This window comes from Crinia signifera, chromosome 12 (assembly GCF_055691185.1).
Source record: "Crinia signifera chromosome 12, ASM5569118v1, whole genome shotgun sequence".
NCBI lineage: Eukaryota > Metazoa > Chordata > Amphibia > Anura > Myobatrachidae > Crinia > Crinia signifera.
The window spans coordinates 18,645,003-18,658,246 of NC_139228.1; the positions used below are offsets into that span (position 1 = coordinate 18,645,003).

Genomic DNA, 13,244 nt, shown 5'->3' on the forward strand with positions numbered 1-13,244 from the left:
TTGTAATGCTGCTAAACACACATGGCTCTTGGGGACTCGCCATTCATACTGCCCATGTAATGAAGGTTATACAACTGCCATGTAGGATCTAATGCCTGTGGCATGTGAAGGAGACTTTGGCTTTAGGCTGCCCAGCTGGCTCTGTAGAACTACGTACATAAAGGAAATGTATGGATTCATCAGTAAGTTACATTGGCACAGCCATCTGGCATCCACCTTAAGTACCCCCAGTACATCGGGATGGGTGATAGCAAACAAGCATGGAATAAATTAGGCCTTAGTGCTATTTCTCAGCTGTCACCTGCAAGCAAGTCCCTGATAAGAGCGTCTGTTTAATTAGAAATACCAATTCATGTAGTAGCCACAAAGTTGAGCATTTCTTGTAAAATAAATAAAAAGGAACAGGGAGTAGAGGATGTAATGCGAAGGCGTAAGGTTCTCTAGAGGCAGTGCTCAGCCATAGACTGCAAAGATCCAGGACTGCACACATGAGAATGATGGGATACAAAAAGATATTGTCTACAATTCCCTGGCTCTCCCAGACATGTGATATCTTATGTACACACTATACAATGTGACATGACCATAATATGTGCAGAACATCACCCAATATCTCACCATCAAGCCTGCATGCAGGACGATAATACAATGTCTCATACAATGCACAGGAGTACAATTCTTACGGCAAATCATGTGTACGCATTATTCAGTATCATACGATATCATACGATGTGTACGATATTGCATAATGTGTACGGGCCCTAAGACGCACGGGAGTGCGCATCTCACGACCGATCATGTGTACAAATGATACAATATTGTACTGAACTGGACTAAACCGTTACAATCATGTACAGTATTACATAATGTGTATCAGTTACTTAGACTTGAGTTCTTAGGTCAGTGGTTCCCAACCTCGGTCCTCAGGACCCCGCACAGTGCATGTTTTGCAGGTCTCCACACAGAATCCCAAGTGAAATAATTAGCTCCACCTGTGGATCTTTTAAAATGTGTCGGTTAATAATGAGTGCACCTGTGCAGCTGCCGAGTGACCTGGGAAACCTGAACTGTTGGGAACCACTGTGCTATGCCACCAGCCTCTGTGTTCTGTCTCTTAGCTGGACAATGGGGGTTATTCTAGTTCACTCTTTCCGACAAAATCCTTCTTAGATGGACAAAACCAAGTGCACTGTGGGTGGGGCAGATGTAACTAGTGCAGAAAGAATTAGATTTAGGTGAGTTATTTTGTTTCTGTGCAGGGAAAATACTGACGGTACTTGTTTCCTAGCACGGCCACAATCGTTGGGATCGTGTACCTTTAAGTTAAGGTACACGATCCCCGCGATGGACCCGATTTCCTTTGAAATCAGGTCCATTTTGCCGGCAAAGGAAAAATCGGGGGCATCGCGTCGGTCGGGACCATTAACATTGGTTCCGACACGACCGACGCGATGCCCCCGATTTTGCCATAGGCTTCAATGTTAAAATATTTTTTAACATTGAAATCGGGAGTGAAGGGTGATGTCACTGATATCCTGAACGGTCAGTGTGTTCTCCCACAGCACCGCCTATAGTAAACTATATCGGCCGCCGTGGGAATCGCTTCATTTGTACCCAGCTTTTAGTTGTGTACAGCACTGTAAATGTTCTGCTACAGATTCCACAATCCTTATGTGGTTTATCATTTATTTTTAAAGCCCTGCAGAACTCATAGGATGGGGCTCAAGTATTGATCACTTATTAGGGGCAGTTCATTGATGTATCTGAAGTTAAGTGTGCGTAGCTATGGTGTGTGTGCCGAAACGATCGAGGTTCCCTGCCAGATAACTCCAGATACATTCGCTCCCCAAATGAGTCAGATGTGTTTTGCTTTCCTAAAATGAAAATTGCACTTGCCTCTAATATTTTATCTTTTTTTTTTTTTAATAGAAAATTTTGCAACTTCTTCCTGAAAGAATTCACCAACGATGGCAGTATCACAGCATCAGTGAGTGTTGGGTCATTTACTATTCATAATGCACCTAATACCACAAGTTCTACCATTCATCTTAATGATCTTTTATTTTATATTGCTTTATTTATTTAAAGGGCTACATTGACTTAACATGCTTTCTGGCAGTTTAACTACACAGCCACAAGGTGACATTTTTCAGTGACCCGAATTATAGGCAAAAGTCACTTTCTGTGTCTACATACTTTTAAAATGGGCACAACTGTCGTATATAATATATACAAGGATGTTGCATTCTTTTTAACGCTTGTCTTTTAGCTTAACGTCTATTTTCTCATTGGTTCGTGACATTTACGCTAACTGTGTTACCGGTTTGTAACGTCTCTAGCCACAGCAGTTGTATGCTTGGGGTGGTGTCACACAAGTACTATTCCCGCCATGCCTAATCCTTTGAGTGCCAAGTGAATTTGTCAAAATAGGGGTGGAAATTGCCAAGCACCACGTTGTTTATTTGAATTTATGGTACTCTTTACCTAGAACGGCGACCATCGAATGCACTAAAAATCGGGTGCGATGCGATGGCCATGATTTCCCATAGGGACCAATGTTAAAAATGAGATTGGACCCGATTTTAGTGTTCAATGCCTCAATGCCCGCGATTTTTACATAGGAAACAATGTTAAATGGGCCACAGAGCCCAAATGGTCACCGTGAACTCTGAAATGGCCCTCACAATTGTTAACGCCACCCCACGATCAACGTCAACCCAAAGCGTGGCGAGTGGCGGCGGTACGCGTCCTCCGACCTTTTCATGCCCCACTATCCACGTCGGCGTGGAGTTGAGAATAGAATAGTGTGTCGAGCCACCGAGGCCCGAAGCGTGGCGAGCGGACGCGGATACCTTCACAGTTATACGCGTCCCCTCGCGGGCTTCACAGGTGTCCGTGGCGACGCGGACACCTGTGAAGCCCGCGAAGGGACGCGTTTACCTGTGAAGGTATCCGCGTCCCCTCGCGGGGCTCGCTGCGCTCGCCACACTATTCTATTCTCAACTCCACGCCGACGTGGATAGTAGGGCATGAAAAGGTCGGAGGACGCGTACCGCCGCCCCTCGCGGGCTCGCTGCGCTCGCCACGCTTCGGGTTGACGTTGATCGTGGGGTCGCGTTAACAATTGTGGGGGCCATTTCAGAGTTAAAGGGCACTATTAGGGCTCTGTGGCCCATTTAACATTGTTTCCTATGGCCAAATCGCGGGCATTGAGGCATTTAACAGTAAAATCGCGGTCAATCACAGTTTTAACATTGTTCCCTATGGGAAAATCGCGGGCATCGCGTCGCACCCGTTTTTTATTTACCCGCGATGGCCGCGATTTTTTACTCCCGACGCCCGCGATTCCAATCGCGGGCGCCGTTCTAGGTAAAGAGTACCGAATTTATAGAACAAATGTGAGCGACGCTGGCATTTTTGGCGGATATATATGTTGGCACTTAAAGGGTTAAAGAAGTGTATAATTTAATTGATGTAAATTTAAATTATTCCTATGCACAAAAAGGATAGCGTGTTACATGTGTATTATGCCCCTTTCACATTGCCAAAATAACCCAGGTTCGACCAAACCGGCAATGATTTATATACTACGCCCATTTTAGGGCGACATCAAGGATTGTATTGTTCTACAAAACAAGGGCGTGCCAAGGTCAGTCTCCTGTGTTTACTGCCGTAGATTACAGGCCCTGGCGGAGCGATTCCGACAGTCATTCTGAGTGAGGTTAGGCTTACATGGATGTCTGATGGCTGCAATCCTCGCAGCCATGGTGATCTGAAGCTAATAAGGACATCATCTCTGAATCATCCCCCTTTGTACACTCTTTTAACTTTATACCAGCATTTTTTTCATCCTTTGATAAAGATCATTGAGAATACATTTTGTGTGTATTTGTTTATTTTTTGGGGGTTGCTGCAGTGTGTGTGTATAAATATTTAACCAACTATACATATTGGTGAAGTGGGGACACTGCTTATTGGTTGCTGTGCTGAATTAGGTCATTATAATGTAATCTTACATCTTTATATGTTTGTGAAGGTATAAATAAAGTTTAGAAAAAAGTGGTCTGTCTATAGTGCTTCGGTATTTGGACACAGAGACCTGGGTTCAAATTCCAGCAAGGTACATAATATGGGGACCAACGGGGAAGTTAAAATAAGGTGGTCTCTTTCACGTCCCTTCTGGCACTGAGCAATTGCCTGAAGGATTTATTGATCACCAATATAATAATGGAGGGTGCCATAGATCAGTTCAGGAGATCTGACTGGTTCTGACCGAGACCTCCAATATTTGTTTTTGTCATAATAAATAATGTTAGGCATTGTTGTAATGGAACATGTGGGATAGCATCAGATTTGGATTACTAGTTCCAAAGCTTAAAAATAATGGATTTTAATAGCAATAGCTATTGTAAGGCATGGTTTTGCGGTGTAAATGACCGCCCCTTTCAAAACAAACCACCACATTCACCCAGCTGCCGGACTTTTACCGCAGTACATCCGCCCCCAAATACTCCAATTGTTTAGTGTGTATGTTCAATACTGTTAAGGATGCGCACTCCTGTCGTCTGTACATGCAGCTCAGTCTTGACTATGAGCCTAGTTCAGACATGATTGCAGGGTAAATTATGTCAATATGTGTGTGTGTGTGTGTGTGTGTGTGTGTGTGGGGGGGGGGGGGGGGGGGGGGGGGGCGGGAGGCGGGAGGCGGGAGGTTACCACGGATCTCAAAAGCAAAAACTCTCAAATGGGCAATACCATGTTCACTGCTTGTTGGGCAAATGTAACGTGCAGTAGATTTGGGTGGGGTGTGTGGAAACTGAAATCTAAATTGCAGTGTTACCATAAAGAAGCCAGTATTTACCCTGCACAGAAACAAAATAACTCACCTAAATCAACTCTATCTACACATTTTACATCTGCCCCACCTGCAGTGCAGCATGGTTATGTGCATTCTGAGAACAAATTTGTCCTGCGAACCCTGTTCAAAGTGCCGGGGAAGTCCTCGCTGTCAGAGGACACCGAGGATTTCTTACAAACAGCAATGGCTTGCGGCTAATGCAGGGAACCTGCTGCATTTAGCCACGAGCCTCACTGTTTTAGCGGCTGCATACGCCGGTTCCCCTCCATCCAAAAGCCTAGCGATGGGGGAAGCTGCGTATGCAGGGGGTCAGTTGAATACTGACCCAGCGAGCAGGCAGCACTGCTCGCTGTCACAGCTTACAAAAAGCATTGAATGCACCCCATTGTCTAGCGTCTGTGGGGCTCTAGACCTTTTCTTGTTTTAATCCTGCTCCTACATGCTTCACTTTCCCAGTATAGTGGCTCAGTTCTCATGACTGTGAGGAGCTGTATGTGGCAAGTCCATCTAGTAAGCATCTCATTAGAGGCATTAGTGCTGGACATTGCAGCAGTCTGAGGAGCAGCGAGCAGAGGCTCTGGCACTATTACTCATCCCATTAAACGTCCTCTGTCCAGCAAATTCACAATCCACTTCATTGGGAGGTTACTAGGTTTCCATGTTAGGAGTAGTACAATGAAATGCAGGGTGCAGACTGTTCCCAGTTGCCCTTCTTTGCTATAGGCTTCTCCAGTAAGTTCTGTCTGTCACTAATTAACCAGACCGTAGCTCTGTGTACAAGTACATACAGGTTGGTTCTGCATGGAGAAATGCTGCTGCTGGTTGCGGAATCCAGTGCACACCTCAGTCACATTACTTTTTGGTTATATTTAGAACTGATACCTGAGCAAATTTTGTTTATCAGGTTTATTTGTTTATGAAGTGTTCATGCAAGTTGTCGGAATGATATAATGTGCTATACTATAGAAATTATATATAAATCTATATACTGCATGTGTGAGTATGTATACAGTGCTATAATTACCTGTTCCACCTTTTTTTTTTTTCTAGATTTAATTCTGAAAAAACTGCTTCACACTGGAAACTCTTTAAAGGTAAATATACTGCGGACTGCAGTCAATGGGGGGTATTCCATCCGGAACGTCCCTACAGTCGGAATAACAGACAATTTTCATCTGAATTCAATGTTTCGAGTGTCAGAAAGTCCGTAAATTGTCATAAACGGCAGCAGATTTTCAGAAAACTTCTGTGAATTTGACAGTCTGCTGCAGTTTCTAGACAAAACAGATCCGGCTTTAAAAAAAGTCGGATCTGACAGCCTTCAATGCTGTTGGTAACGGCAGCATTGAATAGGCGAAGCGTAATCAATCTGTGCCATTATTTCCCAACGGGAAATATCGTCAGATATTGAATACGCCCCGATGTGTGTGATGGTCTACGAGGAGTTATTATGGGCAGTGTGTGTGGTTAGTTTGCACCTCCAAGCTCTAGCAATAGTAATATAAGGGTGTGTTATACCATGTCTGCCCTACATTCACAAACATTAATGTACCATATAATAGTTGGTAGTGAGTCAGTCCGTTATGCTGGTGGTCATCCCCCCATGTGAATGATCCTCATTGCTCCTTATAGACCTCTCCCCTACTCCCTAAATCCCTGCGTCCGTTTTAGTTTAAACATCTATAAAACATTGATGATCCAATTCTTCCGTTTCCACTCGTCATCCCATCGCAGCAGGAAACCTATGTATTTTGAATACTAATACATTTGTTTGTATTCTATAATAATGCCCATTATCAGCTTTTCCTTGACCTTTAGTTACAGCTAAGTGATTAGTGTGTTTGTCTTGAAGATCCGCCTTGAAGGACTGCGCTTCTTCCTCCTGTGGCTTCAAGCACTTCAGAACAACTGCAGTTGGGAGCAGCTCTGCATGTTCGCATGCCTCATTCCTGGGTTCCCTGCGCCACCCTCCGACCATGGCATATACACTCTGGAAAATCTGATCAATCAGCCTTTGAATCTACAGGAAAGTAAGACGGTGTTTGTTTTTGTAAATGTGTAAGAGGGTCCTGTAGACTTTTCTAAATCAAACATGGATAAAGGGGCATAAGCGCTTTTGGATATTCTTCAGTCTAATAAGGAATCCATAGACAACGTGATAAGTTACTACAAATTAAATAAAATAAAAATTTCTTATGTACCTACACTATCTCCTGTAAATTGCCGTACAGAGCTAAAGAGATTTTATTCATGAGAAATGGCTTGACTGATAGGAACATTGACTTTCTGTGTGATTTGCTCCAACAATTATACTTATTATATTTTTGGCCACTGAAGAGTATTTAGTATTGCTCATTTGGAGAAAAAGATCGCCATATAGACGTACAGATGCAGCCGGCCTGCAAACAGAATTTCAGGAGAGAAAAAAATACACATTGAAGTGAATATAAAAAGAAGTATATGGATAAAAGTGAAAGGAGAGAGTGAGAAACTGGCGCAAGCATACATAGGGAAAGGAGAACTAATCAAGAAATTTGTGGGGAAGACACAGAAGAATAGAGATGCAGGAGATGGACAGAGGGGGTGGTGAATAAGAGTGCCGAAACAGGGGTACCAGCGACTTTTCTCCCTTGTATTGCTGATGTGCTCTGCAGAAGTACAGAATGAATAACTACCAATAACCATCACATTTGTGCTGAAATTTAAATATGAGGGGCGTGTCCAAAGTGAAACCTGAATTGCAGTTGTAAAATTAGGCTGCCCAGGATTTGTGTGCTGCATGCAAAAGCAGCCAGTAGTTACCCTGCGTGCAAAAATAATAAATGTATATTCAGTCCTGGAATTGCAGCACATGGTTTGTTCCAGATACAGAGTAACTTGCTCTTAACTCCGAATCCAGGTCATTGTTAATTTTGTCGGGTAATGAGGATAATCTATATTTTACGTTTTGTACTCTATAGGACCTTATTCTGGTGGTCACGCAAAGCATCGAATTTCACAGCTTTGCATGTCATGAATGCTGGCCCCCGCTAGCAGTGTTGCGTGCGGGGTAAAAAATAATTTGATGGTAGCCGACTATTGAATGATTTTGCAAGCGCTCGCAGATCTAAGACGCCCCTATGGTGTCTTAGATCTGCGGGCTCCCTGTACGGGAAGAGGGTGGGCAGCTGACATCCACTGACATCAGCTGCCCGATACCCCCCATCAACGGCCCATTTTCATAGGCACAGCCCATCGCCGCCACCCAATGTCCCCTGCCCGCACTGATAGGTGCGACCTGAATGGCGAACAAGCAATTTGCTGTGTGCAGTCGCAAACCACCGGTCCCCTTTGTGAACCGGTAGGGGAGCGTATGGATCACAATACGGTCCATAGTGTATACCGGTTACACAACTTACCAGCTTATTTATAATATTGTTTATGTTTATTAAACTAATGTGAAAAAATATGTTTTCATGCCCTTGTCTCATTATTTTAGTAACACCTACATTTACTAATGGCCAGTTGAAGTATTCACAAAATTCTCCTCTAAACCTTTAAATTAAAAAAAATTTAATCATCTGATCGCATTTCCTATACATTTAATAGGAAATGTTGTCTGCTAGAATGTACTAAAATTAAATTGTTAAAAAATAAGGGAGCCCTGTGATAATAATGCCCTCATTAAATAGCATTATCCAGGCTTCCCTTACTCTAACTCAGAGATTTATATCAGCCCCTGTGATCAGCCATGGGCAAAGCAAAATAAATAAAAGTAACACTTACCTGCACCCAGGGACGGGTGATCGGGTGAGCGCAGAGGGTCATCTTATCTGGTGCTCCTACTGTGACCCCCCCACTACAGGAAAATGAACTCCGGCGGCATCTCACTTGAACTTGGGGTCACAGCAGAAGCATAGAATCAGATGACAGGTCGCTATCTCAAAATCGGTCATTTGATCTTGTGCTCCTGCTGTGACCCTGGGTGCAGTAATGTCCTGGTTGCAGAACAGGGATGGGGAGAATTCATGAAGAACCATGAGAACTGGATTTGCAGGGACAGATCTTTCTTGCTATCCTTGCGATGTATACAGATATCACAATGAAAATTGATCAAATCCCATCTGCATCTGTGATTGTGATAGGTATATGCCCCCTACTGGCAATCGGTGATAGTAACGCTGCACTGTGATTTACCATACCTTTACTGTACCACATATTCTGCTCTGTCTCATTATGATGTCCTATACACCTATGTGGTATACGGTCCTTGGGTCAACACATATGTCGACATACATTGCGTCAACCACTGATGGTCGACATGGCTTAGGTCGAAACCTGAAAAATGTTGTCATGGCTAAGGTAGACATGGTTGGAAGGTGAACACAAGCATTAGGTCGACAGTCAAAAGATAGACATGGATTTTTCACCCCTTCTTTTGGGCCGACATGTGCCGACAGGTGGTATTTCAGGACCTACCATCCACTAGGGTGTGGCGGGATAATATAATAGTGTGCTGAGCGTAGCGAGCCTGAACCAGTGCTGCGGTACACAGATACAATGTCCATGTCGACATTCGGGACAAAAAAGTGAATAACCCATGTCGACCTTTTGACTCTCAAGCAAGTCATCGTCAACCTAATGCTTGTGTCAATCTTCCAACCATGTTGACCTTAGGCATGTAGCCCTGTTTCAGGTGTCGACCTTCAGTGGTCTACCCAATGTATGTTGACCGAATATTGGTTGACCCATTGTCCCATACTCACCTGTGTAATCTAATTCCTCAAATTAGTCAATCAAAAACCAATAGCCAACACCTGATTTTTTTTTTTTTTTAAGCATTCCTTTCTGTTGAGGTCAGTGGGGTGGCGCAATTCCCCAGTCTTTTAAAATAGATCATGCTGGCTTCTATAATGGACAGACTGGCTTCTAAATGATAAGTTATCTGTCCCACCCTGCCATAGCCTGTAATTCAGTGATGAGATGAGATGAGATTCACTTTTTTATCATTAACCCACGATAGGGCAACAAAATTAAGTTTAACATCTTCCGTAAATCAATGTATGGCGGCGACAAACTTAATCACAGTACAAAAACAAACAATAATACAATCAACACAAACACTACATAGAATTTAAAGCTATAACTGCTGTAGGAAAAAAACTATTCCTCAGTCTGCTTGTCCTATTTTTAAAACACCTGAAACGCCTACCAGAAGGCAGAAGTGTGAATAGACCCTGCGCTGGGTGAGTCAAATCCTTCATAATATTATTTGTCCGGCGCTTACAGCGTTTCCGCTGAATAGCATCCACCGCTGGAAGTGAGGTCCCTACAATCCACTGGGCCGTTTTAACAACCCTCTGAAGCATCTTTCGCTCCGCGACTGTGCAATTTCCGTACCATACTGTAACACAGTTGGCCAGAATACTCTCTATGGCACATCGATAAAAATTCACCAGAATACTTGATGACAACTGATGTTTTTTTAACACCCTTAAGAAGAAAAGGCGTTTGTGGGCCTTCTTCACTAAACTCTTTGTATTCGTTGACCAAGAAAGGTCCTCCGAAATTAATGTGCCTAGAAATTTAAAACACGGAACCCTTTCAACCTCCATCCCATCTGTCTGAATAGGGACAACCTGTTTACTTTTCTCCCTTCTAAAATCAACAATAATCTCTTTCGTTTTGCTGATATTGAGTAACAAGTTATTATCACAGCACCAAGCAGCAAGAGATTGTATCTCTTCTCTGTAAGCGGTTTAATCATTCTTGCTGATGAGACCTACCAGTGTCGTATCATCAGCGAACTTGATGATAGTATTTGTTGGGTAACTACAGAGCTCACTGATGTGCTAAGCGCAACGCTGCAATGTTCTGTACATTGCTTTATTATGATCTGGGACACTTGTTTGTGACGTACTGTTCACATTTCTACTATAGAATGTGTACTGTAATATTTTATATCAGTATACAACTCGGTCTCTCACTTTCTAGAGTCTGAACCATTTAGGGGGGTATTCAAGGGGGGAAATATCGGCACTCACCTATTCAATGCTGCCGTTAACGACAGCATTGAAGGGTGTCAGATCCAACTTTTTTTTGAAAGTCGGATCTGTTTTTGTCGGAAACGGTCGCATGCTGTCAAATTCACGGCCGTTTTCTGACTATGCGCTGCAGTTTCCATCAATTTGTGGACTTTCTGATGCTCGATAGTCGGAATATTGAATACCGACTGTCTATGTACCGGATCATACAAAAAACAGCTGGAATTCCGACTGTCGGGACGTTCTGACAGTTGGACCATCCGATTGAATATAGTGTTCATTCTAGCACCCACTACCTTTGAAAACCCATGCAGTTCCTGTTCCCTGCCTGGGGTGTCGCTGTCTGCTGTGGTGTTTCTAGCACAGGTCTGGTTTGCATATCAGTGCTGATAAACAGACCACACTGTGCTAGAAGCACTACAGCAGACAGCGACACCCCAGGCAATGAAGAAGTACTGCATGGGTTTTTAAAGATGGCAGGTGCTAGAATACCCCCAAGTCTGTCCATCATAGTACCAAATCCTATGTTTATTTTATGTTTCTGTTATTCTTATATTTATTATTTATTATTAAATTATATTGTGGATGGGAAAACTAAATAGAGATATTTTGGATTTATTTCTGTAGCTTTTCCTTTATTTTTTCAACATATAAATCAAATCTATAAAATGGGTGAAAAATTAAACCAAATTAAAGCACCTCACAATATTACATGAATGCAAATACATGTGCTATTATGTTTACTGTACTGTTTATTATTGTATCCCATATTATGTTTATTGGAAGCTAATAAAGTGTTCAGATACATTGGGGCAGATGTATTAAGCTTTAACAAGAGATAAATCCAAGGGTGATAAGGAGAGATAAACAACCAGCCAATCACCTGCTAACTGCCATGTTACAGGCTGTGTTTGAGAAAAGTGAGTAAGGAGCTAATTGGCTGGACGCTTATATCTCCTTATCACCCTTGGATTTATCTCTTGTTAAAGCTTAATACATCTGCCCCAGTGTATCAAACGGACGTTTGCTCAGCTTTTTGACAACACCTGAAGCTTTATCGCTAGGATGTGTTGTATACATACATGTATGGTTTCTTATTCAAATAAATGGACACAAAGAGAGGTACAACACTGCCCCCCTTATTCCCATCACCTCCAGGTCAGACTCGGGACATGATTCAGCCCTGTTAGCAAGTCTGCAATTTTCGCAGATGGACAAAACCATGCTGCACGTAACATGTGCAGAGAGTGTTGGATTTGGGTGAGTTATTTTGTTTCTGTGCAGGGTAAATACTGTCTGCTTTATTGTTACACTAGAATTTAAATTTCAGCTTGAACACACCCCATCCAAATCTAACTCTCTCTTTCTGCACATGTTACATCTGCCTCCCCTGCAGTACAGCATGGGTTTGCCCATCTGCAGAAATTGCAGCCTTGCTGACAGGTCTGAATTAGGCCCCTCAGTGCAATCTAAAATGCATGTTTTTCTGTTGCTTTGATTTAAAATGTTCTGCATCTGTTGTGTGTCTTGTTTTACATTTTATCTAGACTGCTGGCAGTTTTTGCTGTTTTTTTTGTTTAGTTTTTTTGTAGAATAAAATGTTGAGTTGTATTGTTTTTCTTTTCCCCACCAGATCAAGTTACAATTGAGGAAATTACGCCACTTGTTCCTCCACAATCGGGGGACAAAGCACAAGAAGATCTTACGAGTTATTTTCTTGAGGCTTTGTTAAAATACATGGTGATACAGGTATAACTCTTTCCGTATTATACAGTGGCATTTGCATGGGGGGCGAATAGGGTGGGCAGGGGGCTTTCGAATGGGAACGACCAGCGTTTCCTGGGCATACTCACACAAATGCTGAGGAAAACACTGAGCGCCCCCATGTGAACACGGACGGGTGATGGCTTCTGGGGACGGGAAGCGAGCGTTGTATGACGTCCGTGCCCACCCCGTTCAGAGACCACGACGCCGTAAGTATAGATCAGTCAAGACTGACTTATATTTACAAACAGGGTAAAAATCATTCGAAGGTCGGCGACCATTAAATGATTCCGCCCCATGCTCTCCCTTGCCAATGGATGTATATGCAAAACTTCCATTCACAATGTGCCGGGAATGTACAGTGGGGAGGGGGCATTCCTTCTGCCAGCGTTGGTTGCCAGCGAGTCAACTAGAATTAGGGCCTTGTCTCTGCCTCCTTGTAATTGCAATTTCATAATCTTCATACTACTCAATTACAGTGTTGCTTAGTCATTGACAGCTAGTACCAAGGGTGTAACTACCATAGGTGCAGCTGCTATGGGCCCCACAACTGGGTGTGTGTTTGAGGGAGGGGGTAGTACATGGGGCCCTTACAGATG

At 43.1% G+C, this 13,244-nt stretch overlaps 1 protein-coding gene across 4 annotated transcripts in view; it reads left to right on the top strand.

Moving 5' to 3' along the window:
- The window catches only part of RALGAPA1 (Ral GTPase activating protein catalytic subunit alpha 1), a 194,394-nt gene that overhangs the window by 42,280 nt on the left and 138,870 nt on the right, over positions 1 to 13,244 (top strand). For all 4 annotated transcript variants that reach the window (XM_083167787.1, XM_083167784.1, XM_083167785.1 and 1 more), the window contains exons 4-7: positions 1,930 to 1,987; positions 5,909 to 5,952; positions 6,711 to 6,888; positions 12,515 to 12,630. In XM_083167787.1, coding sequence (XP_083023913.1) covers positions 1,930 to 1,987; positions 5,909 to 5,952; positions 6,711 to 6,888; positions 12,515 to 12,630 — 396 coding nt within the window. The remainder of the gene's footprint in view (positions 1 to 1,929; positions 1,988 to 5,908; positions 5,953 to 6,710; positions 6,889 to 12,514; positions 12,631 to 13,244) is intronic.